The sequence below is a fragment of the Zophobas morio genome, unplaced genomic scaffold, assembly GCF_036711695.1.
Source record: "Zophobas morio isolate AGI-343-1 ecotype UQ-CSIRO unplaced genomic scaffold, CSIRO_AGI_Zmor_V1 ptg000012l, whole genome shotgun sequence".
Lineage (NCBI taxonomy): Eukaryota > Metazoa > Arthropoda > Insecta > Coleoptera > Tenebrionidae > Zophobas > Zophobas morio.
Genome location: NW_026972117.1, coordinates 21218467 through 21237360, shown reverse-complemented (window position 1 = coordinate 21237360; position 18894 = coordinate 21218467). Strand labels below are relative to the sequence as shown.

The 18894-nt window shown below is 32.5% G+C and overlaps 2 protein-coding genes across 4 annotated transcripts in view; one reads left to right on the top strand and one right to left on the bottom strand.

Moving 5' to 3' along the window:
* The window catches only part of LOC135128016 (DENN domain-containing protein 1A), a 120528-nt gene that overhangs the window by 47164 nt on the left and 54470 nt on the right, over positions 1-18894 (top strand). For all 3 annotated transcript variants that reach the window (XM_064054801.1, XM_064054799.1, XM_064054802.1), the window contains exons 7-8: positions 4832-4933; positions 9908-10135. In XM_064054801.1, the coding sequence (XP_063910871.1) occupies positions 4832-4933; positions 9908-10135 (330 nt within the window). The remainder of the gene's footprint in view (positions 1-4831; positions 4934-9907; positions 10136-18894) is intronic.
* Positions 13853-14921, bottom strand: LOC135128020 (peptidoglycan-recognition protein SB1-like). The gene is made up of 4 exons (XM_064054811.1): positions 14812-14921; positions 14537-14760; positions 14378-14489; positions 13853-14114 (listed from the first exon to the last, which is right to left on the bottom strand). Exons 1-4 carry the CDS (start codon positions 14858-14860, stop codon positions 13921-13923), a joined length of 579 nt encoding a protein of 192 aa, XP_063910881.1. The 5' UTR covers positions 14861-14921; the 3' UTR covers positions 13853-13920.

The window sequence follows — 18894 nt, the reverse complement described above, 5'->3', positions numbered from 1 at the left end:
TCAGAGGTACGTACTCCGTTGTGGTATCAATTAAATTGAATTTTAATGTACGGAGTGTTTGTAAAAGAATTTAATGGTCCATAGTCTATCTTTAAAATTCTGATGCGACGTTTCCAGGTTATCCCGATTTTCTTGAATTTTTTAATAGTGCAAGGGTTCATAAAAATGATTCACAATAGAGTTATTTTTAAAATACGCGCTTTATTGTGGAACATTTAAGTATTTATAAAAAAATCTAAGGCTTTACGACTTTGAATTATCGTTTTTGGAGTTTTTAATACCTTTCTTTTCGTATACGATGCGCGCCGGAATAGTCTGAACTGAATCTGAACATAGACATGTAACTTCGCGCGATAGAAGGAGAGGAATCGAACCCCACATATCCCGCTTGCCGGGCAGGTGCCTTGACCACTAGGCTAAAGAGCGGCTGATCTTTACTTCGGTTACCCAGCTATTACGGTGCCGCCACAAATGTAATCATGACGCGCTGGATTGCCAGGCACTCAGTGCGGGTGATAATCACTGAATTTAATAGTCACTTATTCCATAAATACAATTAACGAAAACGGAATTCGTAAATCGGCTAAGTAAATGAGAACGGAAACTAACAGCAGAGTGCAACGAGGCAATATTATTCTATTCTCAAATAAACGAAGTGCAGTGCATTGCAGTTACGGGCTGCAGCCCATAACTGCAATGAATTCCCATCCCGTACGAGCCGTACCGAGTTTGGTCTTGTCTAACCCGACGGCCATCCGCTGTTTATTATTATAATAATTAATTATGATATTTCTATATGATAAATAAATAAAAAAAAGTATATTTTATAATAAACAACAATTGACAATACATGGATATTTACTTTAATTAACTCAATTATCCATCATTTATCATAATTTTGTAAAAAAATCCAATTGCAACAAATTTTTGGTTTTTAATATTTTTTAAGAGAAAATGAATGACTTCGCCTCGTATACGTATTTATTTTATACAACTTGACAACGCAGAGTTAAAACTCCATCCGTGCGTCCCTGGGTCGACGCACTCTTTTTTCAAATACAACACCCTATATTTTATTAGTGCACCTTACTCTATTTTTTCTTTGGGTGTATCTCTCACAAAAGTAAACAATCACAATAACCATCAACTTTAAATTTAGAAAATACTTGACAAAAAGGAAAGAGAACAGAGAAACAGAATAAGATGCAATAATAAAATACAGTGAAAAAACTGAAATATCGAGATTTGAAAATTATAATTAGAATTTTTATGAACACTGTATATATTAAGACTCAATGTCGTAACAGAGATTTTAAAATTAACCCTACTACCATTTTTTGTGACCTTTCCATTGTTCAAAAAAAAAAAAATAGTGGAATAACTTGGCAACGTCACATCAGAATTTCACACATAAAGTGTACTTGTGCGGCCTAAGAAGAGGCCAACAAAATATGTAAAAATATATAGGGCATTCCATTAGAAAAAACAAAGTTATATGCGGGGTTAATTATTTGTTCTTCTGTCGAGTGGGAATGGGATGGGAACTAATAGAATATAGGCTGCAAAAATGTAAAAAAAACTCAAATCGTAATTTTTTTCTGCTGTACTATTTGCTATAAGATTTATTTCTTATTTCAGAAGAAACAAATGAGAGAACGGGTGGGTGGGCGGGGCTAAGATTAGCCTTCTCTACAGAGTTTTATAAGCAAACAGTATCCCCTCCCACCCATTATTTTCTTATTAGAGGGTATATCCTTTACTAAAAATAACCCTTCCTTAGCAAGTATTAGCCCCACCACCCGCCCTCTTCTTATTCTAACGATAAATTTGGTTTCTCTAAAGTATGAGTTACACCTTTCATTCAGAGCCGATAAAATTAATCAATGAAATGGAGGCGGGGTGGGTGGGCGGGGCTAAGATTGACTTTTTCTACTGTCTTATAAGATAAGCAAAGAGTAGCCCCCAAACCCATTATTTTCTTATTAGAGGGTATATCATTTACTAAAGACAATCTTATCTTAGCAAGTAGTAGCCCCACCCACCCGCCCTCTTCTTATTCTAACGACAAATTTTGTTCCTCTACAGTATGAGTTACACCTTTCATTCAGAAAACAGTGGTGATAACCCCGTTCCAAAATTACAACAAATAACTGAAATATTGATTTTTTAAAATACGTGATGCAAAAATTTGAACAAAATTTAAAAAATATATGATAATAAATTGGTAAAAAAAACTGCCCTCGCAGTTATGTAGTGAAAGTTATGGACAAGTTACATTTAAAATTTTATTACAATAAGCGTGTTAATAATGAAGATATTACATTCTGAAAATATATTGATAACACCATAAGAGCCAAACGTAGCGACTCCTCTTAATAACAGTGACTACTGTTTCTAGGTTTTCTTCAGTTGTACGAGTTCTCCTAGACGTTAAAATGCTTTAAAAAGTAAAAATGACAATTTTCGTGATGATCTTGATCAGATAAACCTTGAATTGCCCCGTCGTTTTTAATATTTGTCTGATTGATTCCCCATCACTTCGTCTTTGCCTAACTCTGGTGATTACCCAAGTTTCGCAAAAATTAGTGTTGAAATGGTGCCATACAGTGGCTGCTTAAAAATGATAGTTTTCCTGTTTTACAAAATTTCTTCAGTGTGTTTTGTAATATCGAAAGGGGACAGATGACACAATTAGGGGAAGAATTTTGATAAATGTATTTATCGTTATTACGAAACAACACTATTAAACATAAAACCAACTCCCAAGAAACAATGGATGATAAAGCATGAATTAGTTTCTGTGGAGCCGTTAATTTACCATTGATTCTTACGGAGATTTAACGGGGGCAACTTTTTGCCGATTTTAGCGCAGCAACAGCCTTAAGCAGGGATCAGTTTATTAACTTGGCACCCCGATAATTGTGTGATTAAAAACAATAGTCCAGTTTAGTACAGACAGTTTTGGGCGATAAGTATTTATCGTTTTCAGTGGCTGTAATTAAGAATTATGGCCAGTTTTTATATTAAAAAATAACAAATGTCCTGGTAGTGAACCTTTTCTATCAAAATTCTCAAAATCTTTACTTGTATTTCTTTTAAATTGGAAGAAAAAGATAACAAATCAATTTGATAGCGAGAGTAGTGGACGATTTATTTCTGAACTTGAATTGATGTGGATTTAATGGCTTACTGAATTCAAGTTGTCCTGTAAATCAGATATTTAAAATTATCCGCTTTTGTTATCGTCGGTGCGAGTGAAATCTAAACTGGCTACTGATTTTTGTTATGATGCCTTTTTTATCATAGAGGTGAATTACTCATACTAGTAAAGAAGCAATTGTATTTATTAAATTAATTCAGTTTGTGGTATAACTGTGGTACACCTTAATGTTTTTATAATATTAGGAATTTTTAGAAGTATTTACTTTTCGATTTTTATTTATATTGTTGATAATATTATTCGTTTTATTTATTCTAAAACTACACGAAATTGAAACCTGATAATATTTATATTTTCTTATTTACGCATGTAGAAAATTTGAAAATTCGGTAAATATTGTACAGAAATTTGTTTCCTCTCCAAAAAGTCGATAACGTAATTTCAAGGTTTTTTTGATGAGGAAATCACATTTTTACAAAGACGTTTGTCTGAGTTTTATTAACTCATAATGTTAAAAAAGATCGCATCAAGACAGATTTTTTTGTAATTACGGAGAACAACAGCAAAGGCAAGATGAGTGTTATGTCGTACACAAAAAAAAAAAATAATATAGTGAGACCCTTTGGTATTCACCATGTTCAGAGACAAGAGAAGAGACGTGCAAATAGCTTTTTTTATGTTCATGTAATATATTCTCCAATTTTTTTATCCCACTAGTATTTAAATCTCTGGAAGATTTGTTGAAATAAAAAACAGATGATTTTTATGTCGAAAAAGTGGTGACAATTTTATAAGTTTAAATTAATCAATGGTGTGTGGTCAAGATAAGAAATAATATTCTGAAACATTCTGTTTATGTATTATATAATGAACTGGACATATCTTAATTTAATTTACACAAAAGTTCAACAAACAGATTTTATTATAGCAATTAAAACAAATGATGTTACAAATAATTTAATCATATCGCAACAGCATGTATTGTTATGAATTGAGGATAATTTTCACAAAGAATCCCTGGATTCGTTAAACTAATCACACTCCGTGTTAATTAAGGTATTCAAATGAACTTAAAAAGTCGATAAAACTGAAAAAGTAATAACTCAGAATTTCGATACTACACCCGTTGTTATCCGTTTTCAACATGTTTCAGAGCCCAACCATACCTTTGAAAAAAAAAAGATAGAATGATGAAATAGTTCGTAGATATTAAATTAATAATCTATTTACTTAAATAGCACATAATTCCTAATCGATACTCCGTCTGTCAAAAGACATTCTTTAACCTTTTTTCTGCCTACGAATAAACTTTCCCTCGGAATCAATCGACCTCTAGCTTAATCCGAAGCCCCGCAAGGCATCCCAGCAATACTAAATAATTACACCAAAAACAAGCAACCGCGTTTATGCAAACTCCTCCAACAAGTCCATATATTACAGTATCTCGAATTTTCGTGTTTTCATTATGTAAATTTTCAGTAATATATGTGGCCAATTTTCATAATGCTCAACTTAGAGCCGAGACGCTGAACACGACTGTTCGTATCTCGGCAACAATGAGACGTTCACAATTCTGATTTAATTTAAACACATCGTCTTGGAACAGCAACCGAAACAGTTGCATCACAGACGTTCGTCGGGATTTAATGGTGTTTTCGATCTTTGTTCCAGAAAGTGCAAAGGCACGAAATTGGCGAAGTGGTCATTTTGGACGCTGACGCGAACACCGTAAGCACTCCGTTCGACGATCTCAACAATCTACCCCAAGAAGTTGTAAGTAGAAGTCCAACTCCGTTTTAATAATTGTTGTTGTTGTGTGCGCTTAAATTAATGTGGCTGTGTTTTCTGATGACCATTTTCCTTTGATGAGACTAAAATTAACGGCAATACTAATCTAAAAGAAAACGGAAATGATCATTAGTTTGTTGTGAGTATTCGGTTTTCCGGTTTTCCTGTCGAGTGTTGATTGACGTTATCAATAAATTATTCTTTGTAGCACTGTCCAAAAATTGCGTTGGAAATTCAATTAATTTTCTTTATAAATATTGAATCACTAAATCGATTGTGAGTAAATGTTTAATTTGTTTCCAGATTTAGATTATTGTCGTTTGACAAGTTCTGATTGGATTATGTTAACTTTATCAACAAAATTTTTGTTAAAAGGATGCGTATGACGCCGTGGCATCATTTCCTGCAAATCATGTTATTACGCCGTTACGTGGAGGCCTCAACTTTAATGTTGTTATTATTTTGTTGCAGACATTTTTCTTTTTTAACCCTGAAATTATTTATAGTTTGGAACTAACGTCGACGTTTTTGAGAGCCAGTTAAATGAAAATACTTGTGCTTCTCTTGATTGTTAATCGTTTGTTATACTACGTGATTTTTAGTGAGCCAATTTTTTGTATATTAAATCTTACTTACGTTTGATTTGCATTTGACGTAAACATATGTATTGCAATAAATCGCTATAATCACGTCGTATCATCTTTATATCTGACGTAAGTAATTGAAAAAACACTGATACAGTAGAATAATTTGAACTAAGTATAAGACAGTTGTGCTTCTAAAAAATAAAAAATAAAAAATGTGTTAACGTTTTTTTTTTTTTTTCAAAATACTTTAACTGAAATTCCTAGGATTTAAATAAAAAGCTTTTGAGCGACTTGCTAATTTCACACTTTTTAATAGCGACTTTATTTTATCCATAATTAGTGGACAAATTGCTGTAAAAATTTATATTTGTTTTAAAAATATTGCCCAAATGGATGTGATAACGTCATCTCAAAATTTTGTCAAATAAATCCTGTTGAAAATATGCGATATATAATGCTCATGTACTGTTGATTTATTAATCCTTTTTATTTTTAATCTTGTGTGTGTATTTTATTGGAAAAAAAAATCAAAATCGTCCAGCAAATTTAATATTAGAAATTGCCCTGGAATTGGTAAATCGATAATCAAAATTTGTCTATTCCTTCTAGAACTCTGCGCATGCGTTGTCTTTATGTACTTATTCTATTGTTTAGAACTGCTTATGCAAGATGTTTTAAAAAATATATATACGGAGCAACATGTTTTATTGATTAAATCGAAATGGCTTATCTCATTTTCTTCAACTTCTGGAAACCTACCAAATTGATATAATTATGTGTAGTAAAAAGTTGTTGACGTCATCACAAAATTTTATTTAAAACGTCAGCCCAGTATGTTGTTTATGTATAAATTTAAATAATCCGCTTCTAGTTTTATTTGAACTTATCGTGGAATCAAATTTTATAATGAATATATCTTTCAACAAACTGGATTTGATTTTTTGATTATATTGATCTGTTCTAAGATTTTTTATTTTAACCACTAATACTACATTATTTTACACCTTTGGATGCGCATTGTTTTAAAAACACAAACCAGTTTCCGTAACGTTTCTAGAAAATTAATCATAGTATTACTTAGAAAATTCGAAAATAAAAAATTGTTATCAGTTTTGGAATTTTGGGGACACATATACAGGGTGAGTCACTAAGCGCATTCTCCTAGATATATTATTAATTATTAAAAATTACAAAAAAAACAGTTAAAAACTAAAGTGGTACAGTTAAAATTATTTTCAACTATACAAAGTGTTTTGTTTTTAAGACGTAATACAATTTTTTTTTTAATAGAGTACCCTGTATATTTTTCCGTCCGTCTGTGTGCTGTCCCGATTTTTAGTAGAGAGATAATCTCCCAAACTACCAAGTTTTTACTCGAAACGTCTAGATTTTTGGAAAAGAAATCAAAATTATAAAACAACATTTTGCAATTTAATTTTGAATCTGCAAAACCGAATGCTTTAAAATATTCCAGATGTTTTAAAGTTATGATAAGCATAATACATTTTTAATCATCATATATTTGCTGAATAAATCCTATCTAAAATGTCGAAAATATGATGAGTGTACAGAAACGTGTTTATCATTACATTCATATTTTTGGATTTCTTTATACAGACAGAGTGACAAAAAAATTAAGGAGTTCGTGTATTTATATTAGAAATATCATGTAGATGGTAAAACTCTAACCAAAATTTGTCGAATCATCCCCACCACTGATGCGATGACGTCACTTCAAAATTGTACATAGCAAATGACTCTTAAATCGTATAAAATAACATAGTTCTACACAAGTAGTTTATGACTCCGAATAGAGTTTTTACCCGAAACGTCCAGATTTTTGAAGAAACAAATCAAAATTATAAAACAACATTTTGCAATTTAATTTTGAATCTGCTAAACCGAGTGCTTTGAAATCTTGTAGATGTTTTAAGGTTACAAACAGCATAATAAATTTTTAGTCAAAATGTATTTGCTCATCCCCTCCAAAAAATTGATGAGTCTGTACTTGAAATGTATCATTCCATCCATATTTTTTGGATTTGCATATACAGGGTGACCCAAAAGAATTAATGAATGCCTAAATTTATTTTATTGATTAAACCAGGAACTGTAACACCGAACGCTTTTATATCTTGGAGATGTTTGAAAGTTATAATAAGCATGGTCAGTTTTTGATCAAAATGTATTTGCTCATCCCCCCTAAAAAATTGGTGACGTCATCTCAAAATTTTGCCGAATAAATTCTACCCAAAATGTGCAAAACATGAGGAATTTTTATTTGTGATTTATCATTAATTCATTACATTCATATTTTTTAGATTTGCTTTAAAAAGGTGGCTCAAAACAATTGATGAATGGGTCAATTTATTTTATTGATTAAATCAGGAACGGCTCAATCCATTTCTCAGAAAATTTTGGAAATTCAATACTGTTATTTTTAGTATTACAATACAATGCATCAATCCAAGGTGATGATTTTTACTTTCCCGAGGTTATCACAAAACGAAAATCGTAAAATCAAATTTTATAATTTTTTTAAAGAGTTGGATTTGTCCGATTGTACTTCAAGGGCGCGGGAAGTTCTGTCGAAATAGCCTTTTTTTTAAGTATTTTGTATATTTAAAGTTATAGCGATTTTTTACTTTTTAAAGAGAAACATCGAGAGACAGAGAGAACAAAAAATAAAGTGAATATTATAATAGATAAGTATATGAAAATTGTAACGTTTTAGAATTTTTTCATAAACACTCTGTAAACCTTTCATTTAATTGATACCACAACAAAGCAAGTATTTCTGTTTATCTCTCCATAAAATATTGCAACACAAATTTTGAAAATTATATTATTGCAATTTTTTGCGAAGCCTTACATTACCAAAAAATTGACTAAACTTAGAATAACGTAGGAATATTGCATAGTATATAAGATGATGTATTAAAAAAAAATAGTAAGTTGCAGGCTTCTGCCTCAAACGTAAAACAACTCTGTATACTCGAAACAAATTTTAATGTGTACTACACAAGCATCTGCACAACCTTGGCCTCTGACTTTTCTTTCTCTAATAATAAATTAATGAGATATCGAGGATCGCACGCTTAGGGACTCACCTGTTCACGTGTCCATATTATCTTTAGTCATAAGAAACGATCGATAACCAGGCGTTTGTTATTATCAGAGACCGGACCGGGGGGTTGGTGGCCTACCCTTAAATTAATATCACGTACGTTGGCAAAATTATTGTTCTCTAAGTATTTTCCTCCATAAAACTGAGTTTTTAATGCGATGATCTTTGCGTTTTATATCTAATGTGTAGTATGAACGTCGCTGGATACGTGATTTGAAGGAAAAACTAACTCTTTTTATACTTGTATCATACAGTCGGCTACCTGAAGGTTAATCGGTCTGACGCGAGGATCAATTGCTTCATTACACTGGCGGTTGGTGTCTTACATACGAACGAATTTTAATATTATAAACTTATTAAAATTTTGAAAGTGCATATTTTTTTAGTGAAAATATAGCATTACTACCAAGTGTTAAAAAAATGACAAACACTTTTCATAACCATTTTTGAATTTCTAAATTTTATTTTCTGAAAATTGTTATAAAATATTCGCAGTTATAAGAAATAATCACAATAACGTTCGAATTTTGTGTACTTGGTACTTGTCAGCAAGATCAACATTTAAGTGACATTGATAGGTGGCAAACGCTTTTTTTAAATTCTGTTGTGACTTTTGTGACGTAAGTGACGATCCTGTTTGAAAATTAATAGAACCAGCCACAACAAAAATAAAAAAGTTAGAAGAGAGGGATAAGTATCAAATAGAACACCTGTATATGAAGAAATAAAAAAATATTTAATAATACATTTTCTTTAACGAAATATTTTTTTATTTTTTTAAAGCTTATCAAAAACGTGTTGTCAAATCACCATTTGAAGATATTTACGTTGATATAATATGCGTTTTTGGACGAACTCATTATTCAACACCTCTCTGTATAAATTAGTCACAGCTAAGAATTCTTAGATAAAACAGAGGTTTACTTTTTTATATTAATAAAATTGGAGTAAATTATTATTTAAAATTAATTCTCCAAATGCGCTACACTGCACACAAAATTCATATCAAAAAATAATTAACGTGAACCAACAAGTGCAATTTATGGACAGTCTTCAATTAATTAAAAGTTCCAAAAATATTAATTTATTAATATTTCGTAATGGAAAGGTAACATCGAAATTCGGTCCCGCCCACCGTTTACAATCCTCGTAAGTTTCGTCTTTTGTTGTTGCTCCTCCCTCGCAGCCCGTCCTAGTACCCTAACTTCTTAATTGGTTTCAATATTCGTTGTTGTTGTGATCTAGATCACGTCTCTGAAACGACAATTGAAAAATAAGTCAGCCCTATTGGGTGACGGCGTGTCGAGAGCTTTTCTGCGTGCTCTGGTTCAATTAATTGGCGGATATCGGGACGGATTAAGGATACAAGAAGCTCAGAAGATTACCTTCGATCAAGAGAAGTTCATCGAAACGAGACCCGTCTCGTTCCAGCCTTTCCTTAGGGAGATGCTGCATCTGCAGATCTTCCAACAGGTGAGTTTTTTTCTATTTAAGTTTATTGCTTGAAGGCATGGTATAATTTATCATTTAAGTCAGTGGAAGAAGATCTAGTATGGTTTTATTTCTAAAATATCCGTCAGAATATTCAAATAGATTTTTTAGAATTTTCCCAAAAAATGTGAAACTTTGCCTGGCTTTTGATGCATTGCTTGTAAGATTGTACGTGTGTATAATTTATAAACGAAAATATAGTGGTTAGATTGATGCAAATGTGCCGCTTATCTGAATACCATTGTATAATAAATATCTATGAAATCCGTCAGGAGAATTTGAAATTTAGGCCATTTGTAACACTTTACTTGTCGTTCTGATTCACGGTTGTCCTATTTAGTATACGATTACCAATTCTGTGCATAATTGAAAAATAATTTCGTTAACGTATGGTTGGTTGCAGACTTTGGATGCTGTTGTTGGTGCGATTATTAGGTTATTTTGTACGCTAAAAAGTATGATACATTGCATTCATTGTTTGAGTTATTGCAGTGAGGTCAAATTTTAATCACTGGGTAGTCCATGCTCGTGAATTATATACTTTAACAGATTTGGGACTTGGTAGGTAACGAGAGTGGGTGACCTAATGTCGTAATGTAACGTAATTATTCTCATTTGTTGTGTCCGTAGTAGAAGTAAATTGAATCTGTTTTCGTAAGTGAATTTTAAGGAGCCATTCATTGTGAGATCCTACTCAGTTGATCTGGAGCACCGTAAAAAATTACCAGTTATGACAGTTTACTAGAAATGTTAATTATATAGTTCCACACTACTTACGAGAGCTTTATTTAACTTACAAAATTATAAGAATCTTTATTAGTCGTACAACAGTTATGACATTTTCATTACTGAAGCCACAAGCAGAATTTCAACACGGCATCCCTACAGTAGAATTCTTTTTTGGCAAGATGTTGTAAAACTGTACCAATCTGGTATGTTTCAGTTTTTGTGTTTATTGTCGGTATCCAGCAGTGAGAGGTATTAGGTGTGAGTTCCCACAATCCTATAAACACTTAGGTATATATAGAGTGATTTCGAAATATATGCAGTAAGTGTAACCACGACATCACATAACGTAGTAATGTGCAAATATAAAAAAAAAACAAATTAAATGTCGAAGGGGCAAAACCCCCATGAACCACCGTCGATGCGATGCCACTGATCGACCTTTTAAACAATAGGCGGACAAACGTTGTAATAAAAACGATGTACACACTTTCAGTTTCAATTAAAAGTAAAACTGACTTTTTATTGGTTATCATTCGTTCATTCATGTTTTCGTTCATCCTTAAAAAAGTGAAATTTTTACGCGAAACTTGGTATTAATGTTCTTCAACACAAATAATGAAACCCGTCTTTAAGCATTTTCTAAAATTCGACCCCTAAGGGGATGAAATGTGGAGGCTAAGTTTGTATGGGAAAATATTTCTATTGTATATTTAAATTTTTTCGTGAAACTTGGTATTAATGCTCTTCCAATTTGAAAAAAAAATCGTTAAACATAGGCGACCTGGTGCACAGAAACGCTTGCTTGGTAGTCGGACAATTTAGCGCTAGGGGTTTTTAGTTAGAGGGTTGGTAGAGACAGGGCAGCATGGCGTAGCGTCAGTCTGAATGTGTTTGTGTGAGTGTAAACACGTGGTAAGAGCTAGGGTTAAATTAGTTGGTTTGGTAGTTAATAAAATGAGAGGAAGCCTTTGTTTAACGACAATCAATCGTAGCCAACGTCACTCAGGTGTCCCCAACCCACGCGGTTAATTCTTGCGGCCTTTTAATCGGAAAAATGTGGACTTCCGTTCAACGCGGAACACGTGCTGTAAATTTGTTTCATTGTTTCTAAATTCACCAATCAAGTTAGTGTTTCTTAATCGTCAGCTAGTCGTACTATAAAAATGAAACCTTCACAAGTGAACAAAAGTAATGAAAAAGCTATTCTACAAGCTGCTTACACTCATTTTAAATGGCTAATAATCAACAAAAATCTAAAACTGGTGATTAGGTAAGTCTACACACAGGGATACACACCCAATTGGTCAAATGAAATTTACATAATAAGGAAGACTAATCTCACAAATCCTACGACGTATTTTTTGAAAGATGAGAAAGGTGAAAATCTTTTAGGCGGTTTTTATAAAATGGAACTACCAAAAGTTAGGCATCCGAGTGTATATCTCGTAGAAAAAATTTTAAAAAAGAAAGGTAACCAACTATGTAAAATGGTTAGGTTTTAACAACACGCACAATAGTTGGATTGATACAAAAAGAATAGCATAGTCATATTCTCATCAGTCAGTCAGAATAAGCGGCAAGATGAAGTTGGTTGTAGTCGACGTACAAGGTTTCCATTTGCCAGAGTTCCTTGTAAAAGAACTTACGATTTACGATGGAATTAACACAATACATGAAACTTTCAAACCTACAAAACAATTAAAAGAATTGGACGAAAACATCAAAATACAAGTTAGATATTTACAACAATGTCATCATATGTTGAGATTTAATCATGGCGCCAAGGATGAGACATCTGTTAAACAAATTTTGATCGAATCTGTTCTTTAAATAATGCTTAAAATGTGTTTTATTTAAACGCAAAAAAAACTGTCAGGTGTGGGATTCGAACTCACGCTCCCTTTCGAGAATTAGAGATTAAATCTAACGCCGTAGTCCACTCGGCCAACCTGACTACATTAAATGTTTTTTTTCTAAATACATATTTTCCTACTAAGCTACATGAGATGATGGTCAGGTTACTAGATAATATGTGCAAAACACGACCTAAGGGATCATTAAACCCCCAGGTTAAGAACAAGTACGTACCAACCGAAAATGTCAATGATCGCTGTTCCCGAACCCGGCCGAACAAGGGGTCAGGTCAACCGAGGACAAGACGATGACAAACGCTCGATAAAAAATAATGGAGCTTCAAATTTGTTGAGCTAGAAGCCCCACTATCTAACTACTAATACAGGCTTCAGCACGTTTCAACACTTCCACTTGTTGTTGAAGCTTTTCTATAGTTTCTGGACACGGTGGATTTCCATAAATTAATTATTTCATGCAACCCCACAGACAAAACACACCGATTGAAATTACACGACGTGGAAAGTCAGCGGGCTCCAAAGCTTACACTTTTTGAACGTGGTATGGATATAAGCCTTGTTCAGCTGCAAGTCGGCGAGTGCTGTTGTCGGGCTCTTCTTCGACCCGTTCCAAAATTTGTTCTACAGCTTGCAGTATTCTTTCGATCCTATCACGGCTAGGATTCTGAGTTTGAGGCTTGAAGGTACCATGGTCTCGGAGATGCTGTGCCACTGATGTAAATGTTTGCGCACACGGAATCGCGCTCGATCCACAATTCCTGGGCCAACTTGGCCCATGCACCATTAAGCATTACCATATCGACATGCTCTGAATTGGAAAAATTCACCATTGTCAAAGACGTTAACTGAACACACGACTGCAATGAATTAAAATATGACTGGCCCCTATCGTGTTTTTGCACGTTGCTTATCAGTGTGTCGTTTTTTTGATTCTTAATTGTAGTCGTTGGTTATGGTTTGAAAGTATTGAATTCAAAATTAGAACTTTATGAGATAATGTACATACACTAGAGTGATTAAGAAAATACTGATTAAATTTTATATATTTAAAATATTTCTAGGATGATTTAAAATTTTTACTCCTAATAAAGAACGACTATTTCACTGCTGACTTTAGTTTATTGTCAAGTTATTCCTGGTTACATATCCATTTAATTTTATCAAACACTAGTGAGGTCTGATACTCGAATCAAAATGGGGCCAGGTGGAAATTTCATTATATAGTCGGTCACCAGGACAGCTGGTGTCTTTTTCTTGGCGATGGCCGATCATATGATAATTTGAACGTATGTAGTTCTTTTCTGTACCGCAAGCAAGCAGATCTTTTAATGCGTTCAGCTGGGTTTGTGACGGCGTTGTATCTGAAATATTTTTTATGTTTATTATCATTACAATTAGGTTACTGTTCGTTAAATTTGCCGAGAATAGATTATACTATCAATGGCATGTCTTTTTTATATTCAAAACTCGTTCATTTTTTCGCGAAATTTAAACTAATAGGATCAGCTTTCAACAAACTATGTCCTATAACTATTTCTTTGAAATTTTGTTCCTCTATTACTATGTATTTTTAGTTCAGTTAATTATGACTTGAACGTTTGCAACGAAATTAAGAGTAACTTACTTGTAAAAGCTCCAATAAGAGCTATTCCTATACTTTTCCCATTAAACCTGCGAGCGTGGGAACCAAAGCGTCCCCATCCTCGACCTTCATAAACATTACCATCTCCACCGATCTTGAAAAAAAATAAAATACAATTTCACTTTTAACTACGTTTATTACCAAGAAGTTGTAACCGATGTCATCCCATCGATGTTTCGGGTCGTCCATGTGATAATTCTGTATATTTTTGACTTTCCTTTTGCAAGCGTCTTTAGTAGTACAAACCACTGGATCTTCGGTGTGGTGAACCACGACATACGGAGGAGGGACTTCTCTTAAATTAGTCCTTTGTCTCGGAGCTCTGGCGCCCCAATCTGATCTTGAAATAATTGTAGGGCACGCACCTATAATAAGTTTAATTCGTAAATCGTTTTGACGGAGACAGTGATACTTACAGTGAGCAATATATGGCAATATTGCCAAGAGAAAAATGCTGAAGAACATGTTGTATATGTACAGAACTGTCAAGTCTGCAGCAGCATTATCAGAAATCTTATTTATAGTACGAACGCGAATATAACTCCCCGTTTTTCTGCAAGGGTCATTCTTACTTAATTATATTTTGATAACACTGACACCGCTGTTTTGATTTGATAATGATGTTTTTATTTATAAAAATAATGAGTCAACACATATTACAAATTATTGAAGTACGAAATTTAACGTAAAATTACTTGCGTTAAGATTTTTCTATGATAACGGTGCTGTCTTTTATTCTAGATCTATAAAGTGTGTAAAAATACCTGATGTAAAATGAGTTCGTTTTAATCAGAATTTTATTTGATAAACAGACTTTGTGTTATTTTGATATAATAAATACTAACGAGTAGTGTTATAATGTTTATAAAATAAATAAAATTTGAATTAATAATGAAAAAAAAAACAGATATTTTTGTGCAGGTTAAACCACAAGTTCTAAAATTAAAGCAAGGCAATAACAACGGGCTTACGTAACCTAATTTGTGGAAAATGTCGCGTAAGGCCAGTCTGCAATTTATACGGGTGAAAAGTAAGTACCCAGTGCCAGTTGTCTGCAGAGTATTTTTTCATGTGGTGGGCTCAGAACACCTTTAACCGTGTGACAACGTAAGTCAGTGTGCCTTTTTTAGAAACAGTGGACGCTAGAGCGTGCATAATAATTAGGATAAAAATTCATACAGAGATTTATTGGCACCAGGGCCGGCTCTAAGGGACCAGGCGCCCCGATGCAACTTACTGTTCAACGCCCTCTAAAAAATTTTTGTAAAAAAAAAAATAAAATTTTGTAATCACATATTTTTCTGGAGAGACACTTTTTATTAACAAACATGCATAAAATTATGATGAATCAATCTTAATATATCAAAGTGTTTGTCCTGACTGACAAACTGACTGATTCATCAAAAAAAAAAACAAAAGCAAAAGCAAAGCCTAAACTACTGAATCTACAAATATGAAATTTGGACAGTAGATTCCGTTTGTATCATAAGCACCCATTAAAAAAGTATTTTTGGAAATTCCGTCCTTACGGGGACAAAATAAAGGATGAAAATTTATGTAGGAATCTCCTGAGTTTTTAAGTTAGACGGGTTCACTGGGGAGGGGGGAGTGAACGAGATGAAAAATTTTTCAATTTTTAATATCGTAAAATTGATACGATTTCAAACTTAAATAAATTATTTAATTTGGACTTACTTGAATATTAATCGAAATTTAAATTAAAAATTAATGACGACAAAGAGCCAAAGAATGATACACAGAACCAAATTCGGCTACAAACAGGAACAGTAAAAAATATAACAAAACTGTTGAACAACCACCACAACTAACCCGCTAGACTTGGAAAATAATTTTTTTAAGTATGTGCCAACATGGAGTTTTATGGTAAAAACAAACGTGACAATGTTAGGAAAAACATCTGGTTTTGGTCATACCGCTGTCTCGTCAAATTGTTACCCAGATAATGCAATCATAAATCTGGTTATTTTTTGTCGGTATGCTGTTCCTGCTATAATATTTTGTACGTCCTGATTCAATGCAAATCTAATATTAATTTATTTCTGTAAAGTTGATATAAAAGCAAAGGCGGCTTTTGCCGCCCGGCGCCCCTTGTCACGGGCGCCCCGATGCGGTGCATCTTTCGCTTACCGTGTTGAGCCGGCCCTGATTGGCACTGTAGTAATTGGTAAATTGTATTTAATATTTATTTAATTAATCTCCAAAGAAAATTAAGCGGATGGTTCAATGTATTTTTTTTTTATAATTCCGTATTAGGTTCAACTAAATGCTTTAAGCATTAAAACAAAAGCAACTGTAATGAGATATGACTTTTCTCATTTTATTTTTTATGAAATATTTACATAATGATTTTTTAAGACACCGGAATCAGTTTCCTGGAAGGGATAAATCAATAAATTTTAATTAATATTCAGTAATCCTTAAATCAATGTTCGTGGCGTCTCAAAATTCTATTCGCTAATTTGCAAAATTTTATTAGTTTAATTTATTTATTTTCCATGTTTTGAATACTTTTTTTTAATAAATTGATTCAAATTTTCAATAAGATTTTCTCCATATGCTTAATAAACCGTCATTTCATACAAGTCTACAAGCAGGCACTAGTCGTCTTTTAAGTTCTACGGAATATACGTCTCTAACAGTCCGGCAAAAACCTAGTGATTTTTTATGATTATTGACATCGGTTGGTATTATGGCTTGTTGTTTTGTTACTGACAAGTGAAGCTAGAATACTCAATTTAAGATAATTGTTAAAATACGTATGCATTATTTGGGGCTTAAATAAACTAAATAACGTATGTAATATAAAAAACTCCTGTAAGAGCTATGGACAGTTGTTTACACATTATCTTTTCCAAAATTACAGATTGTCCAAAACAAAATATAATCAAAGACAATTTTATTTAGTGACCTGTAGCTAGAATTTATGGAAACGGTTAAAAATCTTGAGAACCAATTGTACATATCAAATGAAATTAGGTATAGGGGTACAAGAAGTTGTTCTCTAATTATTCGTCAAAAATATTTTTTTACTTCCCGAGCGTAAGCTAAGGAAAATTATAAAATAAGAATTATAATGTTCATAACATTTTGTTCGATGGTGGTTTAATTAATAGTTTTAGTCCTCTATTTTGAGAAGACAAACACATTCAAATGAATAGAGAAATATGGATTTTACAATTACGCTCCGCCCCTCGGTCTAACAACGAATGAAAAATTCATCACAATTGAGATAGGGGCGGGTGGGTGGGGCTTAATTTTTGTTTTTTTCTTTTATTATACAGAGTTCTATTTCCACAACAGGATAATTAAACATATTGCCAGTTTCTTGTTAGGAAAAAAAGACTTCCTATGTTAATAAAAAATGGACCAAATAGAAACCCCGCCCACCCGCCCGTTCTAAATTATGATGAATGCTTTATTCATCATGAGTTGAAGAGCGGAGCTTAGTTGCAAATTCTTCATTTCACTACAAGAAATTGCCATATGAAATATGTTTTTAAAAGAGTAAAATTTTCTAGAGAAACAATATGTTACAATTAAACTCCGCCTCTCGTCTGATTAGGAATGAAAAACTCATAACAGCTGAGATCGGGGTAGGTGGGTGGGATTAATCTTTGTTTTTTTTTCTTTATACCTATACATACTTTTCTTTCAACAATTTTTTGCCGCAAAGAACAAGAGATATTATAATAAAAAACATAAAGTCAATCTATTATTCAATAATCTCGGACTCCTAACTGAAAAATCTAAAAATTGAAAAATTGAAAATTGAATATTCGTGAAATTTCAAATCGACAAACTGCAAAATCTAAAAATTGAGACGTCCAAAGGTTGGAAAATCGGAAAACTGGAAAATTTAAAACTGAAAATTCGAAGAGATATCGTAAAATTAAACAAAAAAAAACGAAGAATTGCAAATTGAAAAACTGACGAAACGAAAAATTAAAAAAAAAGTTAAATTGAAAAAACAAAAAATTATATAAACGGAACATTGAAAAATTGTAAAAATAAAGAAAATAAAAGACTGGAAAATTTAGAAATTGAATTTAAAAGTTGAAAAATTGAAAAATTAAATTTAAACTTCAAAACTCGAAAAAATGGGACAAAAAAATAAAAAATTGAAGAAAAAATTCAGGTCAGATAAGCTGCTGGAACGTTATTTACGCCACTGGTTTTTACTTTATAGAGGTTATCAGAAAACAAAAATCGCAAAAAATGATAATTTTTCAGAGAAATGAGATTTATTTGGCTGCACTTACGGGGCGAGGGAAGTTCTGTTGAAATAACCTTCGACCAATTTTTTTGCTTCAAATGGCACTACCATATAATTAATACATTTTTGAATAGACCTTTTTTCTGAATTCATGGATGGCAAAATAAATTATTTTAAATAAGTATAAATAAAAAAAGAAAGGAAGCATTCATTCAGAAATTCTCATTAACTCACTACAAAATTTTATTCAGCGTCTTTGTTACGG

Bases quoted from the DNA above. Each gene is read 5' to 3' on its own strand.
- LOC135128020 (XM_064054811.1), bottom strand. From the start codon at position 14,860: ATGTTCTTCAGCATTTTTCTCTTGGCAATATTGCCATATATTGCTCAC. The intron at 14,761-14,811 runs GTAAGTATCACT...AACTTATTATAG, and splicing joins ATTGCCATATATTGCTCACT to GTGCGTGCCCTACAATTATT. The intron at 14,490-14,536 runs GTAATAAACGTA...TTTTTTTTCAAG, and splicing joins ACATCGGTTACAACTTCTTG to ATCGGTGGAGATGGTAATGT.